This window comes from Chiloscyllium plagiosum, unplaced genomic scaffold (assembly GCF_037043375.1).
Source record: "Chiloscyllium plagiosum isolate Xiang-an unplaced genomic scaffold, Cpla_swu_hap1 HiC_scaffold_42, whole genome shotgun sequence".
In the NCBI taxonomy this organism is placed as follows: Eukaryota; Metazoa; Chordata; class Chondrichthyes; order Orectolobiformes; family Hemiscylliidae; genus Chiloscyllium; species Chiloscyllium plagiosum.
This window is the reverse complement of record NW_028270180.1, coordinates 16639153-16659849: the sequence shown is the minus strand read 5'-3', so window position 1 is coordinate 16659849 and position 20697 is coordinate 16639153. Positions and strand designations below refer to the sequence as shown.

General features: G+C 43.0%; 1 protein-coding gene across 1 annotated transcript in view; it reads left to right on the top strand.

Annotated features, from left to right (window-relative positions):
* The window catches only part of LOC122542635 (uncharacterized), a 59151-nt gene that overhangs the window by 26154 nt on the left and 12300 nt on the right, over window positions 1-20697 (top strand). The window contains exons 8-16 of the mRNA XM_087982020.1: window positions 86-150; window positions 1647-1792; window positions 5332-5456; window positions 7397-7455; window positions 7681-7826; window positions 10310-12552; window positions 15258-15322; window positions 18213-18367; window positions 20551-20684. Of these exons, the coding sequence (XP_087838146.1) occupies window positions 86-150; window positions 1647-1792; window positions 5332-5456; window positions 7397-7455; window positions 7681-7826; window positions 10310-12552; window positions 15258-15322; window positions 18213-18367; window positions 20551-20684 (3138 nt within the window). The remainder of the gene's footprint in view (window positions 1-85; window positions 151-1646; window positions 1793-5331; window positions 5457-7396; window positions 7456-7680; window positions 7827-10309; window positions 12553-15257; window positions 15323-18212; window positions 18368-20550; window positions 20685-20697) is intronic.

Below are 20697 nucleotides of genomic sequence, written 5' to 3'. Positions count from 1 at the left end.
AAATTGTGAATACAATTTGAAAATCTCAAAGAGCCGAGATTAAGCATACAGTCTTTCTCACTGGGTTTCTCTTTCTGTCAAACAGCTCGAAAACGTTCTCAGATCAGGATTTTCCCCAGAGGTGCTGCCTAATTCTCGTGTTGTGTTCAGGTATGTCCACTTTCATCCCGTTTTTATTTCAAGCTTTCGAAGGCTGCCAATGATGTATCTGTCAGTGATTTGTAGCTGTTAGAGGCTAAAGTTGCAGTGAATATTTCTGCTTCAGTATTCAACGCCCATCGGCAACATAGGAGTCTAAATCACTTCGTCAGGCTCAGTACAATCTCCTGAAGGTGTTTGAATAAACAAATTCCAGTCAAAGTTGAACAACTGATCTCAGAACTTCCAAATGAGGAATGGAAATCATTCCAGTTGATTGCAGGGTCATAAGAAGTCATGGTTGGTCTTTCCCTCAGAAGTGTTTCACTCTCCCAGCTTTGTACCCATTGATTCCTCACGGACTATAAGACAGTTTACGCATTCACCTCACCTTCATGCCTCCACACAGAGCGAACGAACCCACTGCTGCACTGTGGCAAACGAATTTGCCTTAAATGTCGCTCCGTATTGAAAGAACGGAAGAGAGGTTCACATTGGATGGAAATTTCCAAAGACCACTAGACGTTAGAATATTGCCCAGTAATGTTTGCCCCTTGAGCTCTCAAGGAGAGACCAGTCTGTGCATTGGTCAGTCGTCTTGGCGTAATTTTCACTCTTGGCCGTAATGATTGTCAGGATAATGGGGAAACACATGAGCAGTACCGCAAACCCAATTTCTCCCATCTTCCAGTGTCACCAGGAGGTTAAAATTTGCCCATCTACATGAAGAAAACATTCCTCATTTCATTAATTTTCTTCACAGTTGCTTGAACTAATTGTCCAGCTCTCATGATTTATTTTTCAGATCAGTAACCATTCCGCTTTAACGTTGAGCTCTCAATTAGTATTTCCTCCCAAATCAGGTCTCAGATGTTAGCTGAAGCCCTTGATTGCCGTCCCTTGGTGTTAGAGACAATCAGAGTGTTAGATAGGGTGGATAGGGAGTGCCTTTTTCCAAGTATGGTGACGGTGAGCACGAGGGGACATAGTTTTAAATTGAGGGGTAATAGACATAGGACAGATGTCAGAGGTAGTTTCTTTACTCAGAGAGTAGTAAGGGTATGGAATGCTTTGCCTGCAACGGTAGTAGATTCGCCAACTTTAAGTACATTTAAGTCATCATTGGACAAGCATATGGACATACATGGAATAGTGTAGGTTAGATGGGCTTCAGATTGGTATGACAGGTCGGTGCAATATCGAGGGTCGAAGGGCCTGTACTGTGCTGTAATGTTCTATGTTCTATATTTTGGCAAGTAAACCTGGACACCAGCCATCTTTCTAATGAATCAGTGGCTACTTTGATAGGACAGGGCTGAGCCGATGTCTGACTGAAGCATTCTGTGCAGTCAATGGCATCCCAGCTTTGAATTAATGTTTTACAGACATCTGAACCAGGCGCTAACTGAATGAAACATTGTGAGTGGGAGAAGGGAGACCAAACGACTTATTGAGCAGGATTCCGCCTAGCAACCAAGCAGCCTATCACGTTTCTGTTCTTTTTCCAGCAATGCTTCCTCAAAGGTAAAGGTGGCTGTACACGTCCAGATCAACACGACCAAACTAGAAGACCGACCATTCCTGCGAGATCTGATCATTAATAATGTTAACAGTTCAGGTTTTGATATCATCAGATCCACTGTTCAAGTAAACGGTGAGTGCCTGTTAGTGTGAATGTGTCTTGTCTTCATGCCTGCAAAGACGATAAACTGGCTTGAAGTCCAGGCATTATTGTTCTGCAGAGTCAAGATTAAAGTGGTGCTGGAAAAACACAGCAGGTAGGCAGCATCCGAGGAGCAGGAAAATTGACATTTCAGGCAAAAGTCCTTCACCAGCCCTGCCGAGTTTTCACTACCCCCCAGACCTCTCCCTCACTGAGGGCGAATGATCAGTCCTCAGCAAAGGCCTTACCTTCATCCCCTACCGTCCACACATCAACAAATTCAATACGCGTTGTGATATCAAACACTTCTTCCGCCGCCTCCAAGCTTACTTTTTTCATCAAGACTCCCACCCACCCTCTGAGGACCCCTTCGCCCACCCCATCCACCTGGATACCCCATGCCGGTCTATTACCCGCCCTTGACCTCTCTGTTTTCAACTGTTTCTTGCTCTTTTGATGTTGCCTGACCTGCTGTGCTTTTCCAGCACCACTCTAATCTAGACTCTGATTCTCTAGCATCTGCCGTCCTCACTTTCTCCTCAGTTTATTTGAAAGTACCTTCAAATAAACCTGTTGGACTATAACCTGGCATTGTTTGATTTTTAACTTCAGCCACCCCAGTCCAGCTCCGGCACCTCCTCATCATGATTGGCATTCACCAGCCATTTAACTCTTCACAGTGTGTACGGTGAACGCCTAATCATCAGTCAGGATGATTTCCATGCACACAAATGCTCTTCCTGTTTGTATTGAACAGTTGAACTTTGCAAATAAAGGTGACTATTTTAATATTTGAGAAAAGTTAAGGACAAGCAGAACTGCCTTGAAGTGTCAATTAATATTTGCATTTCAATATGCCATGGCCTTTTACCGTGGTGGCACGGTGGCACAGTGGTTAGCACTGCTGTCTCATAGCACCAGGGTCTCGGGTTCAATTCCAGCCTCAGGTGAGTGTGTGGAGTTTGCACATTCTCCCCGGTTTCCTCCCACAATCCAAAGATGTGCAGGTTAGGTGGACTGGCCATGCTGAATTGCCCATAGTACTAGGTGCATTAGTCAGAGGGAAGTGGGTCTGGGTGGGTTACTCTTCGGAGGGTCAGTGTGGACTTGTTGGGTCAAGTGGCCTGTTTCCATACTGTCGGGAATCTAATCTAATGCAGGCTGCATTCCACTTGGTGGAACAGTGAATGACGAGTGGCAATGCTGCGACTGGATTGCACTGGAAATGGACGGGAGCAGCCAAAATGTAGCCATTGATTCCTCATGGACTATAAGACACTTTACACATTCACCTCACCTTCATGCCTCCACACAGAGGAAACAAACCCACTGCTGCACTGTGGCAAACGAATTTGCCTTAAATGTCGCCCTGTATTGAAAGAACCGAAGAGAGGTTCACATTGGATGGAAATTTCCAAGACCACTAGACGTTAGAATATTGCCCAGTAATGTTTGCCCCTTGAGCTCTCACCGAGAGACCAGTCTGTGCGCTGGTCAGTCATTTTGGCGTAATTTTCACTCTTGGTTGTAATGTTTGTCAGGATAATGGGGAAACGTATGAGCAGTATGGCAAACCCAATTTCTCCCATCTCCCAATTTTACAAACATCCCAATGGCTGCGCTTAATACATGCGGGAGCAGCAGTGATGGAAGAATTACCTTACTTGTATTCTGAGGAAGCAGAGAAGGATTAAATGTGGGCTTTATTTGATGAACATCCCAAATTGCCAGATCTTCTTTGCATCCCATATTTTAATCAAAGATCTTCCAGTGTAATCACCCTAGTCCCTGAAGAATGTCTGGGCTGATCTCTCATTAGAAAGACAGACAAACAGTAGTGAGTTTAACCAGAGGGTCATCACACCTCAGGCAAAGAGCAAGGTTGAGAAAGGGAGTCCTTCACAATAACCTCAGTCTTTTTTTTTATTTCAAAAATATACTTTATCCATAAAATACTTTAATGGTCTGTACAGTTGGACATGCCATACATATGTAAACATTCCATTTGTTTGCATACCGAAACAGAGTAATCATTCCTATTTACAGGTCGGTACAATTACATTTTTAGCTGAGGGGTCAGCAGGGCCCAAATGACTGCGCGGGCCCCCTGTTCTTCTTTAGGCAGGCAGATGTTACACGGTGGTCTTTCCCCACCGCGCCTTAGCGGCAGCTGCCCCAAGCTTCAGTGCATCCCTCAACACCTTGGAATGTGCCAGTCTGCAACCTCAGTCACTACAGGAATAGAGCCAACGCTGTTGGTCTCACCCTGCATCACAAACCAGTCATGCAGTCAACTGAACTATGCTATCCCTACAGTCCAAGTGCATGCATTACAAACATGAAATGGATGAGTGTACCTGCACAGTTTGAAGCACCTATTTCGCGTGGTGCTGGCCCCCTCGCCTGTGTTGGGAACACAGTTAAATACATAGGTGACAATGTGCTGTCTGAAAAGAAGTTGAGATGTAAATGTAGCTTTGTAAGACTTTAGTTAGGCTACACCCAGAATATTGCTTGCAGTTCTGGTCATCACATTATGTGGAGGCTTTGAGGAGGGTGCAGAAAAGGTTTACCAGGATGCTGCCTGGATTAGAGATTAGATTCCCTACAGTGTGGAAACAGGCCCTTCAGCCCAACAAGTCCACACCAACCCTCCAAAGACCAACCCACCCAGACCCACTTCCCTCTGACTAATGCACCTAACACTATGGGCAATTTCCCATGGCCAATTTACCTGACCTGCACATCTTTGGACTGTGGGAGGAAACCGGAGCACCCGGAGGAAACCCACACAGACACTGGGAGAATGTGCAAACTCCACACAGACAGGTGCCCGAGGCTGGAATCAAACTTGGGACCCTGATACTGTGAGGCAGCAGTGCTAACCACTGAGTCACCATGCCACCCAGAGCATATGAGCTATCAGGAGAGGTTAGAAAAACTCAGGAGGAGAAAGTGACGACTGCAGATGTTGGAGATCAGAGCTGAAAATGTGTTGCTGGAAAAGCGCAGCAGGTCAGGCAGCATCCAAGGAACAGGAGAATCGACGTTTCGGGCATGAGCCTTCTTCAGGAAAACTCAGAAAAACTCAGGTTGCTTTCCTCTGGAGGAGCGGAGGATGAGGGGAGACCTGACAGAAGTCTGTAACATTATGAGATGCATAGATAGGGTTGACGGTCAGAAACATTTTTCCAGACTTGAAATATCTAAACCTAGGGAGCATGCATTTAAGGTGAGAGGGGGCAAGTTCAAAGGAAATGTGAGGGGCAGGTTTTCTGCACAGAGAGTGGTAGGAATCTGGAATATGCTGCCAGGAGTGGTGGATGGAGGTACAATAGGGGCATTTAGATAAGGACAGGAATATGCAAGGAATGGATGGGGACCAAGGGCAGATAGAAGGGACTAGGTTAATTTGGCATCACGTCCAGCACAACAATGTGGACCGAAGGGCCTGTTCCTGTGCTGTCCTGTTCTATTTGCTATGTAAGTGTACATTTAGACGTGATCTATCATGGTCTTTCCTTCCTCAGGTCAGGGTCTTGAATTTGACCGTATTCCAGTGGCACTACGGTTTGAAACTACTACCTTCACAATTGAGCTGAATGATAGATCAACTCCCGAGTTCATTGCACTCAGCTCCAGAGTGACAAATGTGGTAAGTCTTCCACGCAGACTTGGATGATGTGCGAATATAAAAGGAATTTTCTAAAACTGGCAAAAATAATATTCTCAGATTTCCAGCCATGCTTAGCTGCAGTGTTTCATTACCGCAGCTTATAGCCCACACACATTTGCATGGGAGAGAATAGAATGATTGATTTACAGACACAATACTAAAGCTTTCGCCCTCTACCAAGGAGTGCTGATATAGTTAGAAGCTTTAACATGTTAAACTGATCACATACCATTTGCTGTTAGTCCCCATGCATTACCGTTATTGTGGTGGTGATATTCTGTTAGGGGCACTTACCAAGAGCCTTATTCAGTGCAAACATCTTTCTGAGAAAGCTCCAAGCAATTCTTGGTCCATGAAAGTTCTTGGGTAGAAAACAGCTTCACAAGCTAACGAGAGGTGCACTTGGTCTGAATGTGTCATTGCCAAACACAAAGGCTCTGAAACATTCATTTGTACTCTGTAAATACAGGACCACTAGCTTGTCACCACCGCTGAGAGGTAGCTCACCACACTGGGTGTGCTCAGCTTTATGAGTCCTGTTGGTATAAGGCTTGAAGCAGCAGGGACACCCACTAGGAATTCGAGCCTGGGATGATCAAACCTCAGGATTACAACATCCTGGCCACCACCCACCATTCAGTGTTCCTGTCCCTTCATTCATGGATCACGTTGGAATGGATCACAGGAACGGGAGTGTTTAAAATGGCCATTTGGAGACGTTATTGATGTGATTCCGAATACTTCCACTAGAGTTGACACGTTCCGTGGTGAGCCCTGTGTGCATTTTCGATCTGTAACATTCACAAGGGGGGTTGGTGATGATTCACCACGGCAGATTCTCCACCAGCGTTTCTCCACTGGGGTCATTTGACCTCTGGAGAGTATTCGCCACCGTAAACATATATAAATGTACTGATTGTTTTCCCTCCCGCCTGTTCTTTCATACTTCTCATTCCCCTTTATTTATACAACTACATATTGATTTAAAAAAAGAGGTAAAATAAATATCATTTTATTGGTTTATATATAAAAATGAGTTACAAACTTTAACCAGAAAAAAGAAATATATTTTAAAAATCTTTATAATGGCAGTAAAGTCTCACATTAATATTAAACAATGAAATTTTAGTTCATTTGATAGTTATGCGCTATTCCTCTAAGATATTCCAAACAGTCTCTTTCATCGTACAATCTCACCGTATTCAAGAACAATTTTTTTTTGTATTCTATCGTCTGAGTCTCCTATCATTCCTTTATCGTAAAATTATTTTCTTCACGTTGCTTGTCATCGGTAAAGATGCTAGGACTGACTGAGGGACATCAGCTACACAATCGTTAATAAGAACACTATAAGAACACAATACGAATGTTCACATCGCCAAAACTTAATACTTGAATCACTCTTGGACAGTTTATCAAAGACATATATAAAACCATCGTGGTAACACTTCTTATTTTCACGTTTACTAATAATTGCTTTTTCCATTTTGAAGATTTGAGGGTAAATGGAAAAAAAACACAAGCTTAAAAGAAGCTCTCCTGTAACGAAAATAAGTTGTTACTGAAACAACGCAAACACTACCTTAACCAACGTAACGACGATTTTATATAGTTTAGATATGCTTGTTCTCTAACATTTTAAACTTACTTGATGTGGCTAATCATCTTCAGTGGCCAATGGGCGGTGGCTAATCATTGGCGGCGAATCTGCTGTCGTGAATGGTCCCATCCCGCCCAATGGAAGTGTCATGCAACTTGACTCCTATTGCCGGATTGCCCAGATGACACTCCCCTCATACAGAGCTCTCCATCTGGAGCGAGAGATTGTTTTGGGTATGTCGGGAGCGATTCGTGTCCTGAGAACCTGACACTGCATGGCCCCCATTAAACACATTTATTCTTGCCTTCTTGTGCTGTAGATAAACAGTGTCTTTGGAAATGATCCGAACTTCACTGAGGTCGTAATCAATGGATTTAGGTAAGTACCAATCACTTGAAAATAAAGAAAATGCTAAACATATCTCTGTATTATCGGTAAGGGTAAGGTCCCTTTCCCATTATTGGTAGCACCTATGAGTACCAGACCCAGTTCGTCGGTGCATTTAATGGATTTGATGCATCTGTGTTTTCAGGCTACAGTGAGTCCACTGTATTTAACCTTTTCCCAAACTCTTTTTTTTTGTTTCTCTTTACAACAATCTAGGAATGGATCTACTATAGCAGATGTAACAACAGTATTCAGTTTTGGAACAACAAAGCAATCAACTGTTACCCAAACAATCATTGATAACAGTGAAACATTCGTGAAGGCTGATTTCAGCTTGGACATCAACTTCCTTATGGGCACAAGTATGTTATCCATAACCATAACACCTTCTTTTTGTTTGTAGTGTTTAACTGTAAATCTTAATGGTGAATAAGTAAGGAATGACTGCCTCCAAACTGCCACAGACATGCCAAGTTGGTGGGTACAGGTTATAAATCTGTCACCCACGGACCCCCCCCCAGTTGTATCTTGATATGGTAAAGTCCTGGGGAGTGTTGCTGAACAAAGAGAGTGCAACAAAGAGAGTCCTTGAAAGTGGAGGCGAAGGGAGACAGGATAGTGAATAAGGCATTTGGTATGCTTGCCTTTATTGGTCTGAGCATTGACTATAAGAGTTAATATTGTGATATTGCAGCTGTACAGGACATTAGTTAGGCCACTTTTGGAATACTGCATGCAATTCTGATCTCCCTGCTATAGGAATTAATGTTGTGAAACTTGAAAGGGAACAGAAAAGATTTTCAAGCATATTGTCAGGGTTGGAGGATTTGAGCTATAGGGAGAAGCTGAATAGGCTGGGGCTGTTTTCCCTGGACCATTGGGGACTGCGGGGTGACCTTATAGAGGTTTATAAAATCATAGGGTAAATAGACAACGTCTTTTTTCCAGGTTAGGGGAGTCCAGGACTAGAGGGCATAGGTTTAGGGTGAGAGCGGAAAGATATAAAAGGGACCTAAGGGGCAACTTTTTCACACAGAGGGTGAGAAAAATATGTTACGAGCTGTCAGAGGAAGTGGTGGGGGTAGGTACAATAACAATGTTTAAAAGGCATCTGGATGGGCATATGAATAGGAAGAGTTCACAGTTATGGGCCAAATGTTGGTTAATGGGACTAGATTAATTTAGGATATCTGGTCAGCATGGATGAGTTGGACCAAAGGGTCTCTTTCCACGCTGTGCAACTCCAAGACTCTATGAGTCAATGGTACCACTTTGGAATGGTTTGCTTGAACACTGTGAAGGGGTCCTGCATGGAACAAATGGAGACTGTGCCTCCTTCCCTGCCCAATCCCAGTACAGAGGTCAGTTGAGTTATAAATCCAGCCAAACAATCCCTTTGTGGTTTGTACACCAAAAGCATCTATTTATATAGTCCCTTTAAGGTACTAAAAGGAAATAGAAATGAAGATTGTTGAACAATGGTTAACGTTAAATCACAAAAGGCAGATGGCTAAAAAGCTGATCAAAGATCTAGTTTTTAATGGAGAAACCAAATGGAGGGAAGTGGGGCTAAAAAGGCAGTGAGGTTTAGAAATGGAATTCCACAGCGACTGAAGGGAAAGCGGCTAATGATAAAGGGCGGTGCGGAGGCCACAGTTAAATGAGCCCAGGTATGTCAGAGTCTTCTGCAACTGGAAAAGGTTACAGATCTTGGAAGGGGTGAAACCCCGGTCAAAATCAAAAATGAGTACATGAATTCTAAAGCAAAAGCATTGTTTAACTGGAGACCCTTGAGACGAATGAGCCATAACTGTCAACCTGAAGGTCATGTACAGCCTATTTAGGCACATCAAGCTCCCACAATCAAGGAGATAAATAGTTGAATAATTTACTTCAAGTGTTGTTTAAGGGTGGATGTTGGTTAGGACCCATTGAGAACTACCTCAGAGTCCTTCCAAATAATGCTGTGTGATCTTCTATCTGAAGGGATAGATAGGAGTTATGAGCACCTTATCCAAATGGAGTTAATTTTTTTAGACCAAGAGAAGGATCTCCATAAACTAATTCCATCATAATAATATTGAGTACAGTATCTTAGCTGGTGGTGCTAGGCACAGTTAACCATGTGGGTAAAAACAATGACTGCAGATGCTGGAAACCAGATTCTGGATCAATGGTGCTGGAAGAGCACAGCAATTCAGGCAGCATCGAGGAGCTTCAGCAAAATCGACGTTTTGGGCAAAAGCCCTTCATACTCTTCCAGCACCATTGATCCAGACAGTTAACCATGTGACAATCTTGGTTTCTCCTTAGAACCTCAAACTTCTCCACCATTCTGTGACTTTTTTTTAATTCCATAATTCAAATACAAATATTTGAAATCAGATGTTCTCAATAGTTTGGAGCAGGAGGATATTCAGAATATTTGCAACGTTATTAAAATATTGCATGTTATGACTTAGAATATATCTTTTACTGTTCCTGCACAAAGATGTTGCACACTTCAGATGAAGAAAAATTCATGTCCTCTCATGCTCTATTGTTTCTTAGTGAACTTTAATGGCCCAGGGGCATAATTATCTTATTCATTTAATCATATGAGATCAGGTTGAAGGTTTTGCCAGTTATGGTATGCCTGTCAAATGGACAGTGAGCCTCAGACATCATTAAAAGGAGAATGCAACTTATTCTGTAATATCGTAATAGGATATTTTAATTTAATGTTGGGGAAAATGCACTGTTGATCATTTTTTCTTGAGATATCTCATTTCAACTATATTAACCAGAGAGAACGGAATACGTTAAAATTGTTCAGGAACATAAACAGTACTCTTTCCATTCTCAGCGACCACCATCCCAGCAATGACCACCACCAGAACATCAACACCCACAACCAGAAGCACAGTGTCAACTACATCTGAATCTCCAACAACGGCCAATGCAACACAAGCATCAACAACAGCCAATACAACACAAGCATCAACAACAGCCAATACAACACAAACATCAACAACAGCCAATGTAACAGAAGCATCAACAACAACAGCCAATACAACACAAGCATCAACAACAGCCAATACAACACAAACATCGACAACAGCCAATGTAACAGAAGCATCAACAACAACAGCCAATACAACACAAACATCGACAACAGCCAATGTAACACAAGCATCAACAACAGCCAATGTAACAGAAGCATCAACAACAACAGCCAATACAACACAAACATCGACAACAGCCAATGTAACAGAAGCATCAACAACAACAGCCAATACAACACAAGCATCAACAACAACAGCCAATGTAACAGAAGCATCAACAACAGCCAATGTAACACAAGCATCAACAACAACAGCCAATACAACACAAGCACCGACAACAGTCAATGTAACAGAAGCATCAACAGCAGCAGCCAATGTAACACAAGCATCAACAGCAGCAGCCAATGTAACAGAAGCATCAACAACAGCCAATACAACACAAGCATCAACAACAACAGCCAATGTAACACAAGCATCAACAACAGCAGCCAATGTAACAGAAGCATCAACAACAGCAGCCAATGTAACACAAGCATCAACAGCAGCAGCCAATGTAACACAAGCATCAACAGCAGCAGCCAATGTAACAGAAGCATCAACAACAGCCAATACAACACAAGCATCAACAACAGCAGCCAATGTAACAGAAGCATCAACAACAGCCAATACAACACAAGCATCAACAACAACAGCCAATGTAACACAAGCATCAACAACAGCAGTCAATGTAACACAAGCATCAACAACAGCAGCCAATGTAACAGAAGCATCAACAACAGCAGCCAATGTAACACAAGCATCAACAACAGCAGCCAATGTAACACAAGCATCAACAGCAGCAGCCAATGTAACACAAGCATCAACAACAGCAGCCAATGTAACACAAGCATCAACAACAGCAGCCAATGTAACACAAGCATCAACAACAGCAGCCAATGTAACACAAGCATCAACAACAGCAGCCAATGTAACAGAAGCATCAACAACATCAGCCAATGTAACAGAAGCATCAACAACAGCCAATACAACACAAGCACCGACAACAGTCAATGTAACACAAGCATCAACAACATCAGTCAATGTAACAGAAGCATCAACAACAACAGTCAATGTAACACAAGCATCAACAGCAGCAGCCAATGTAACAGAAGCATCAACAACATCAGTCAATGTAACACAAGCATCAACAGCAGCAGCCAATGTAACACAAGCATCAACAGCAGCAGCCAATGTAACACAAGCATCAACAGCAGCAGCCAATGTAACACAAGCATCAACAGCAGCAGTCAATGTAACACAAGCATCAACAGCAGCAGCCAATGTAACACAAGCATCAACAGCAGCAGCCAATGTAACACAAGCATCAACAACAGCAGCCAATGTAACACAAGCATCAACAGCAGCAGCCAATGTAACAGAAGCATCAACAACATCAGTCAATGTAACACAAGCATCAACAGCAGCAGCCAATGTAACACAAGCATCAACAGCAGCAGCCAATGTAACACAAGCATCAACAGCAGCAGCCAATGTAACACAAGCATCAACAGCAGCAGTCAATGTAACACAAGCATCAACAGCAGCAGCCAATGTAACACAAGCATCAACAGCAGCAGCCAATGTAACACAAGCATCAACAACAGCAGCCAATGTAACACAAGCATCAACAGCAGCAGCCAATGTAACACAAGCATCAACAGCAGCAGCCAATGTAACACAAGCATCAACAGCAGCAGTCAATGTAACAGAAGCATCAACAACAACAGCCAATACAACACAAACATCGACAACAGTCAATGTAACAGAAGCATCGACAACAGCCAATACAACACAAGCATCGACAACAGTCAATGTAACAGAAGCATCGACAACAGCCAATACAACACAAGCATCGACAACAGCCAATGTAACACCAGCACCGACAACAACGGCCAATGTTCTTGTGACACCTGTGACCGTGGCTCTCAATGGAACTTTTACACCAGCATTATCTAATAGTAATTCACCTGAGTTTCAGAATCTTAGAGACAGTGTAGAACGTCAAGTAAGTTTGTTTTTTCCTGCTTCTCTACTTGTATATAATATTGAGTGTTTAAAAATGTTTTGTAAAGATCTACAAAGTGTACATCTGCACTGGTGCTGATTTAGCATAGATCCTATCCTTAAATGGAAAATTTCAGCAGTATAATTTTGCGGTTAATGGAACGGAAATTTTTTTCCCTTTATCTTGCCATTTTGATAATACTGAATTTGCTTCTACGTAGATGATTCCTTGATGACTCATTTAATATCAGCAGACTCAAATGATTCAGTGAATCAAAGTCTGAGGGGAATGTGTTTTGCATCTTCAGGATATCTGAAATAAAATCTGAGAATGCTAGAAATACTAGGCAGGGCTACGTCTGTGAAGTGAGAATCAAAGTTAACAGGCAGAATTTTCCATTCTGGTTTGGATACCTGACTTTGACATGAAATGTGAGCCCTAACTCCACAGTGTGTCAGGAACTGTAACCCAACAGCAATTTTTGTTGCACTGCCTAAGCTTGGCTCAAGGGTAAGCAGACAATGGAGGACAAGAGGTGATGGCTAGTCTGTTAATCCAGTGACCCAGGTAATGTTACTTTAACTCCCCCTCCACTCCACCAAGGACATGCAGGTCCTTGGTCTCCTCCATCGCCAGACCATGGCAACACGATGCCTGGAGGAAGAGCACCTCATCTTCCACCTAGGAGCCCTCCAACCACAAGGGATGAATGCAGATTTCTCCAGCTTCCTCATTTCCCCTCCCCCACCTCATCTCAGTCCCAACCCTCGGACTCAGCACCGCCTTCTTGACCTGCAATCTTCTTCCTGATTTCTCCGCCCCCACCCCCTCTCCGGCCTATCACCCTCACCTTAACCTCCTTCCACCTATCGCATTCCCAACACCCCTCCCCCAAGTCCCTCCTCCCTACCTTTTATCTTAGCCTGCTTAGCACACCTTCCTCATTCCTGAAGAAGGGCTTATACCCGAAACGTCGATTCTCCTGCTCCTTGGATGCTGCCTGACCTGCTGTGCTTTTCCAGCAACAAATTTTTCAGCTCTGATCTCCAGCATCTCCAGTCCTCACTTTCTCCTAATATACTGAGGGACTGGGTTCAAATGCCACCATGGGAATTCCATAAAGGTCTGGCATTAAGGGTGTATGATGATTGCAAAATGACTGTTGGGGAAAAACCCATCTGGTTCACTAACGCCTTTTACAGAAGGAAACCATCCTTACCTGATTTGACTCGAGACCCACAGCAATGTGGTTGACTCTCAACTGATCTCTAGGAAATACTAGGAATGGGCAATAAATGCTGGTATGGCCAGTGTAGACAAACTGGAGGCTGGAAGAACAAAGAAATCCAGCAGCATCAGGAGGTGGAAATGTCAATGTTGTGGGTATTAACCCTGCTTCAGGACTCAGTTATACCCATAACCACCTCTTCCTCTGGCATTTCATTCCACACACAAACCAGTCTCGGTGTGAAACATTGCCCTCATGTCTTTTTTAAATCTTTCTCCCCTCATCTTAAAACTGTGCTCCCGGGTTTTGAACTCCCCCCACTCTGGGGAAGTGAGCTTTGTCATTCATCTTTTCTGTGTCCCTTGTGATTTTATAAACCTCAATAAGGTCACCCCTCAACCTCCTTAGGCTACAATGAAAATGTCCCAGCCTTTCCAATCTATTTTTATAACTCAAACCCTCTTTTCATGGCAACATCCTGGTTAATGATTTCAGAACCTTCTCCAGCTTAATAATCTCCTTCCTATAGCAAGGCAACCAGAACTGGACACAGTACTCCACAGGAGACCTCACCAATGTTCTGTACAACCTCAGCATGATATCCCAACTCCTGTACTTGGCACTTTATCTGCTAATGGTTTGTCCTGAGCTGTGTTTTATTTTAGCTTTTGAGTCACTGCCTTCACTCTCAGGGATGGGGGGGAGGAGATTTTCTTCACATTCTACCTCAGCCAATAACGTGGTCACTATTGGTTTGTCTTTTTAACTGAGGTTTTTATTGAATTCCTCAATATTTTAGGGAATTGTGAATTACTGGTCCAATGACATTACCATGTATGCCCAGATCTTCTGGGTTAGTCGGGTGATCCTGGCTTTATTAATCGGGACGTAGAGTACAAAAACCAAGGAAATGATGTTGAACTTATACAGAATAGTTGTTCAACCTCAGCTGGAGTATTGTGTCTAGCTGTAGGTGTCACATTATATAAACCATGTGAGTGCGTCACAGAGAGTGCAGAAGTGAGTTACTAGAAACGTTCCGAGTATGAGAAATGCCAGGCACAAGGATCAATTGAAGAAATTGGAACCATTTCCCTTGGAGGGAAGGTGGCTGAGAATTTGAAGAGAGACTTCAAGCCACAGCATTTCAGTTCAGGAACTCCAAAGATCTCTAGGTTAGATGGATTGGCCATGCTAAATTGCCCATAGTGTTCAGGGAGGTGTAGGTTAGGTGCATTAGTCAGGGGTAAATATAGAATAATAGGGTCGGCGAATGGTTCTGGGTGGATTACTCTTCGGAGGATCGGTGTGGACATGTTGGGCCGAAGGGCCTGTTTCCACACTGTAGGGGTTCTGTGATTCAAATACACTACTTGTTGAACCACAACTGAAGTGATAAATATTCAAGATTCTGTTATCAGTGATTACTTATGAAAATTATTCAGACTGGATCTTAAAATGTTTCTTTCTTTTAAAGCTTACAGCGTTATACCGTGGACGTGCACCTACTGGTTTTCGAGGATACCGTGTCATAAGGTTCAGGTAGGCAGTGGGCTCAGTCTAATCAGGCAGTGGTCGCGGTTTGTTAATGAGCTTGTTAATAGCTTTTGTTTTTAATTTGCAACCCCGATGCAATTTGGAGAAAACTAACCTCTCAGAGTTTGTCCATGACTTTGAAACTGTTGCCAGGACAGTGGATATAGAATCATAGAATCATAGTGTCCACCAACACGGACACAGGCTCTTTGGCACAAACTGGTCATGCCAACCTAAATGTCAATCCGCTCTGACCCCATAACCCTACACTTGGCCCATATCCTTCTAAACCTTTCCTGTCCATGTATTTGTTCAAATGCCTTTTAAATATCGTTTGTGTACCTGCCTCAACCACTTCTGCTGGCAGCTCATTCCATACCACCCTCTGTGTGGAAAAAAATTGCCACTCAGGTTCCCTTTATTCTTTCCCCTCTAACCTTAAACTGATGCCCTCTAGTCCTTGATTCCCCAATCCTGGGGAAAAGACTGAGTGCGTTCACCCAATCTGTGCCTCTCCTGATCTTCTACATCTCTATAAAGTCCCCCCTTAGTCTCCTATGCTCTTAAGAAAAAAGTCCTAGCTTGTCCAACCTCTCCCGATAACTCACTTCCTTGAGTCCTGGCAACATCCTTGTAAATTTCTTCTGCACTCTTAATTTCATTATAATATTATGTTGGGAGATGGTGGTGTAGCAGCGTCTCAGGGTCAGGGAATTATTGTGCCTCAGAAGCAGGCGAGTCAGGCCATCGTGCCTGCACTGACTGCCTTTGGCTGGTGTGGGGTCTCCTTACTTTAGCCCATCTCCCTAACTACCCAAATGCTCCGATGCCTCAATTGACCCTGCCTTTCCCACACCAGACAGTGCACTCCTTACTCTAACACACTCTCACTTTGCTCTTGCTTCAATCACACATCATGTGAAGTCTAGACCCTCTCGTAAAGCTGTGCCTTTTACAAGCGGTAACAGCTTTACCTCTAACTACTCATTCATGGTCTTGGAAAACACAATTAGATCTCCTCTCAGCTATCTTCCCTCCAAGGGAAACGGTTCCACTTTCTTCAATTGATCCTCGTGCCTGGCATTTCTTTTACCCAGAACGTTACTAATAACTCACTTCTGCACTGTCTGCGATGTACTCACATTGTTTACATAGTATGGCACCCACAGCTGAGACACAGTACTCCAGCTGAAGTTGAACAACTATTCTATGCAAGTTCGGCATCACTTCCTTGGTTTTTGTACTCTACGTCCCTTATTAATATGGGCAGGATCAGCTGACTAACCCAGAAGAGCTGGGCAAGCATGATAATGTCATTGGACTAGTAATCCACAATTCCCTAAAATATTGAGTTAAAAAAATCACACAACATCAGATTAAAGTCCAACAGGTTTATTTGAAAGCCAATGCTTCCAAATAAACCTGTTGGACTATGAACTGGTGTTGAGTGATTTTTGACTTTGTCCACCCTAGTACAACACCGGCACCTCCAAGTCTAAAATATTGAGGAATTAATTAAATCAATTAAAACACCAGCCCAGTAGTGACCATGTGGCCACTGCTGAATGTGGTAGATATCCATCTGGTTCACAAATTTTCTTTACGCTGTCCTTACCTGATTAAAACTGAAAAGACTACGGATTCTGTAAATCAGAAACAAAGACAGAAATTGTTGGAGAAGCTCTGCAGGCCTGGAAGCAGCTAAGTATAGAAATGAGAGTTAACGTTTTACGTCGTGACCCTTGCTGAGAACTCAGAACAGTTCCGAGGATAGGTCCCTTGACCCAAAACGATAACTCTCATTTCTGTTCACAGATGCTTTCAGACCTGCAGAGCTTTTCCAGCAATTTCTGTTCTTTTTGCTGTCCTTACCTGGTCTGGCCTACATGTGACTCCAGATCCACAGCGTTGTGGTTGACTCTGAGTAATAAATGCTGGCCTAGCTAGCAGTGCACACAGGGAATAAAACAAAAAATTGAATGGGCCGTAAGCCAAGTCAATGGGCTGAATAGCCTCCGTCTGCATCTTCCGGTCTGTGTTGGCATCACATTCTCCTGTTTTTAAAAGGGAATCAAACAATTTCAGCAGCAGCAATCTGAATGAACATGAGCTGTACCGGTACCAATAAAAAGTTCCCACTCCGTTGAGAGTATAGAGCACTCACTCGTGAATTATCACAAAGGCTGTTGCAAAGATGTTGTACCTCTCCAGCTGGGGGAAGTCACAAAGGGTTATTCAAATGAAAAAGCAACAGTCTAACCTGAATTCTGAAAGTAGAAGGTGGGAGTATAAACAAGAGTTGTGGTGGCGCGGTGGCACAGTGGTTAGCACTGCTGCCTCACAGCGCCAGAGACCTGGGTTCAATTCCCACCTCAGGCGACTGACTGTGTGGAGTTTGCATGTTCTCCCCGTGTCTGCGTGGGTTTCCTCCGGGTGCTCTGGTTTCCTCCCACAGTCCAAAAGATGTGCGGGTCAGGTGAATTGGCCATGCTAAATTGCCCATAGTGTTAGGTTAGGGGTATGGGTGGGTTGCGCTTTAGCGGGTCGGTGTGGACTTGTTGGGCCGAAGGGCCTGTTTCCACACTGTAAGTAATCTAATCTAATATCACTATGATCAACATTTAATCCTCTAATTCATCAATCTGCACACTCAGCCATTTAATCTGAGCAGCACTGAAAGGGGGATCACACCTCAATGCCTTACATTAGGAGTCAGTGGGAATAAAGTGCCAATTTGTTACAAGAAAATATAAATCGAGATTGGTTATTCAGAAGTGCTTGTTGTTTAGAAGCTCTGTATGCGACAATACAAATCAAATAGTGATCTGACATGTGAAATTGAAAAGCTATTTTGCTGAAACTAATAAAAGGATTGATATGATTTATTGCATTTCAGGAGTGGATCCATTGAATCAGTGGGTCAATTGGAATATGACACTAATGCCACACCACTATCAAGTTCAGAAGCAGTGAAAGTATTGGCAAATGCAGCAGAGAACAACCAAACGTTAGGGAACCTTACGATTATTACCACAAGCATCCGCTCTGGCAGTAAGTATTAAATTTCACAAAGTGGGCAGCATGTTGTGAAATATAGGTCTGGTCCCAAATGGTAATTAGGAAGCTTGGCTCAATCGTGGATAGGAACACGAAAATGCCATTCAGCCCCTTGAGTCTGTTCCATCATTCAATGAGATATTGGCTGATCTGTAGCTTAACTCCACACACCTGCCTTTGGCCCTTATCTCTCAACACATTTGCTTAACAATTGTTGATCTCAGATTTAAAATTAACAACTGATCCAGCATTCACTGCCAATTATGGAAGACAATTCTAAACCCCTACCACCCTTTATGTGTAGAAGTGTTTCTTAGCATCTCTCTTGAATGATCTGGTCCTTCCTCTCACACAATGCCCTGAGTTCTGGAATCCCCAATCAGAGGATATAGTTTATCATTATCTACCCTGAGTTTTCCTGTCAATATTTTGAAGGCTTTGATCAGATCACCGCTCAACCTTCCAAAGTCTAAATAAAATTTGTATAATCTCTCCTCATAACTTAACCCATGAAGTCCAAATATCATTCTTGTAAACCTACATTGTTCTCCGTCTAACGCCAATCTATCCTTCCTAAGATGTGATACCAGATCTGCTTACTGTACTCCAAGTGGCTTTTGTATAACTGCAGCATACCTTCTGCATCCTTGTATCCCAGTCCTCCAGATGTAAAGGCTAGTCTTCTAATAATTGATTATTTTCTGCACCTATTCATAACATTTTAAAGATCTATGCACCTGAACCCCTGAGTCCTTTTGGGCATCCATTGTTTTTAACATCAGGCCATCTAGAAAGTACCTTGATCTATCCTGTTTTAGTCCAAAATGGATAACTCATACTTGTTTATATTAAACTGTGTCTGCCACGATTTTGTCCACCACTTAGTCTATTAATATCCCTTCCTAATTTCATGCTATCATCTACACTGTCTGCAATGCTGCCTAACTTTGTGTCATTAGCTACAGTTCTATGACCAGCCAGGTGGCAGGGTAAGGTCGTTCAATGCTCTGTAATTATTGCTGTCCTGAAGGGAGTCTTCTTCCAATTCCAATGCCAGCAATGACTGCCTGTAGTTGTAGAGTGTGAGGAGGTTCATCTAGTGAGTAAATCTTGGCATGTAGTGAATGGCAGAATGACCGGCTCTATAGTGTTACAAAAGCACCTTTCCTGTGTTTTGATCATGTATTAAAGTGTTTAATATTCACTTTTCAAAATGAAATCAATCCTCATTGCTTGAAAAAAAGTGTTAAAATCTTTCCAACAAACTAAACATGTACCAAACTAGGGGGTACAGGTTCAAGGTGCAAGGTATGGGGGAGGTTTAAAAGAGATGTACGAGGCAAATCTTTCACACAAGGGGTGGTGAGTGCCAGAGGAAGTGGTGGAAACAGACACAACAGCAGCACTGAAGAAGAACCTGAATAAATACATGAATAGGAAGGGAATAGAGGGATATGGATGCTGTAAGTGAAAACAGTTTTGGTATGGAAAGGCAAAATATGACAGCGCTGTCTTGGAGGGCCAAATGGCCCTCCTTTGTTCTACTTTTTGTGTTCTCCTTTGGTAGGGATTTGCTATTCTCTGACACTTTTCTCCTAGCTTTCTACAGGGGTTGTTGGATAAATCAATCCCAATTTCAGCATTCCTGCTTTCCATTCTCTAATTTCAAAGGAAAATTATGGCTCCATGAGTTTGGCAGTTTGTAATCATCGTCACCTTTGTTCGCCTTCCCCATTTGGGTTACAACTCTGTTTTATCAGAACCTCATTCTGTATTTTGGGACCAGCTCTGTTGCCTTCTCTCTGCTGCACCGTGTCCTCTGGCACAGAATTTGTTCCAATCACCAGCCTGTGCCAATCCCCTAACCAAATCCCAACCCGCTGGCAGCCATGAAGTTGATGGGAGTGGAAGGGTTGAATTAATAAATGCACACAGCAGAGAGGGGGGGGGGTTTCCAAATTGGAGGTTGCATATTGAGAAATCACATGTCACATTGTCTTAGAACCTTCCTGCATTTCAGAATCTGTAGCTGGAAAACTGGAATCTGCAGATTGCTGTCTACAGATTCCCGATCAGAATTCCCAGAGACTCCGCCTGGAACACAGAAACTGTAATGTTTCATGATCTACACTGTCAGCTGACTGTGTTTTCATACTGATTATCTGCTTTTTATTCAGGTATCACTGTGAACAATTTGGAGCCAGTTTCTCTGAATATTTTGTTTGTGATAGAAAACGTGACTTTTACTGATTCACTCACCAGCAATACTTCCAGTGACTTTACAAGCCTGCGAGATGCAGTCGTCTCCTGGGTATGTAGCAACA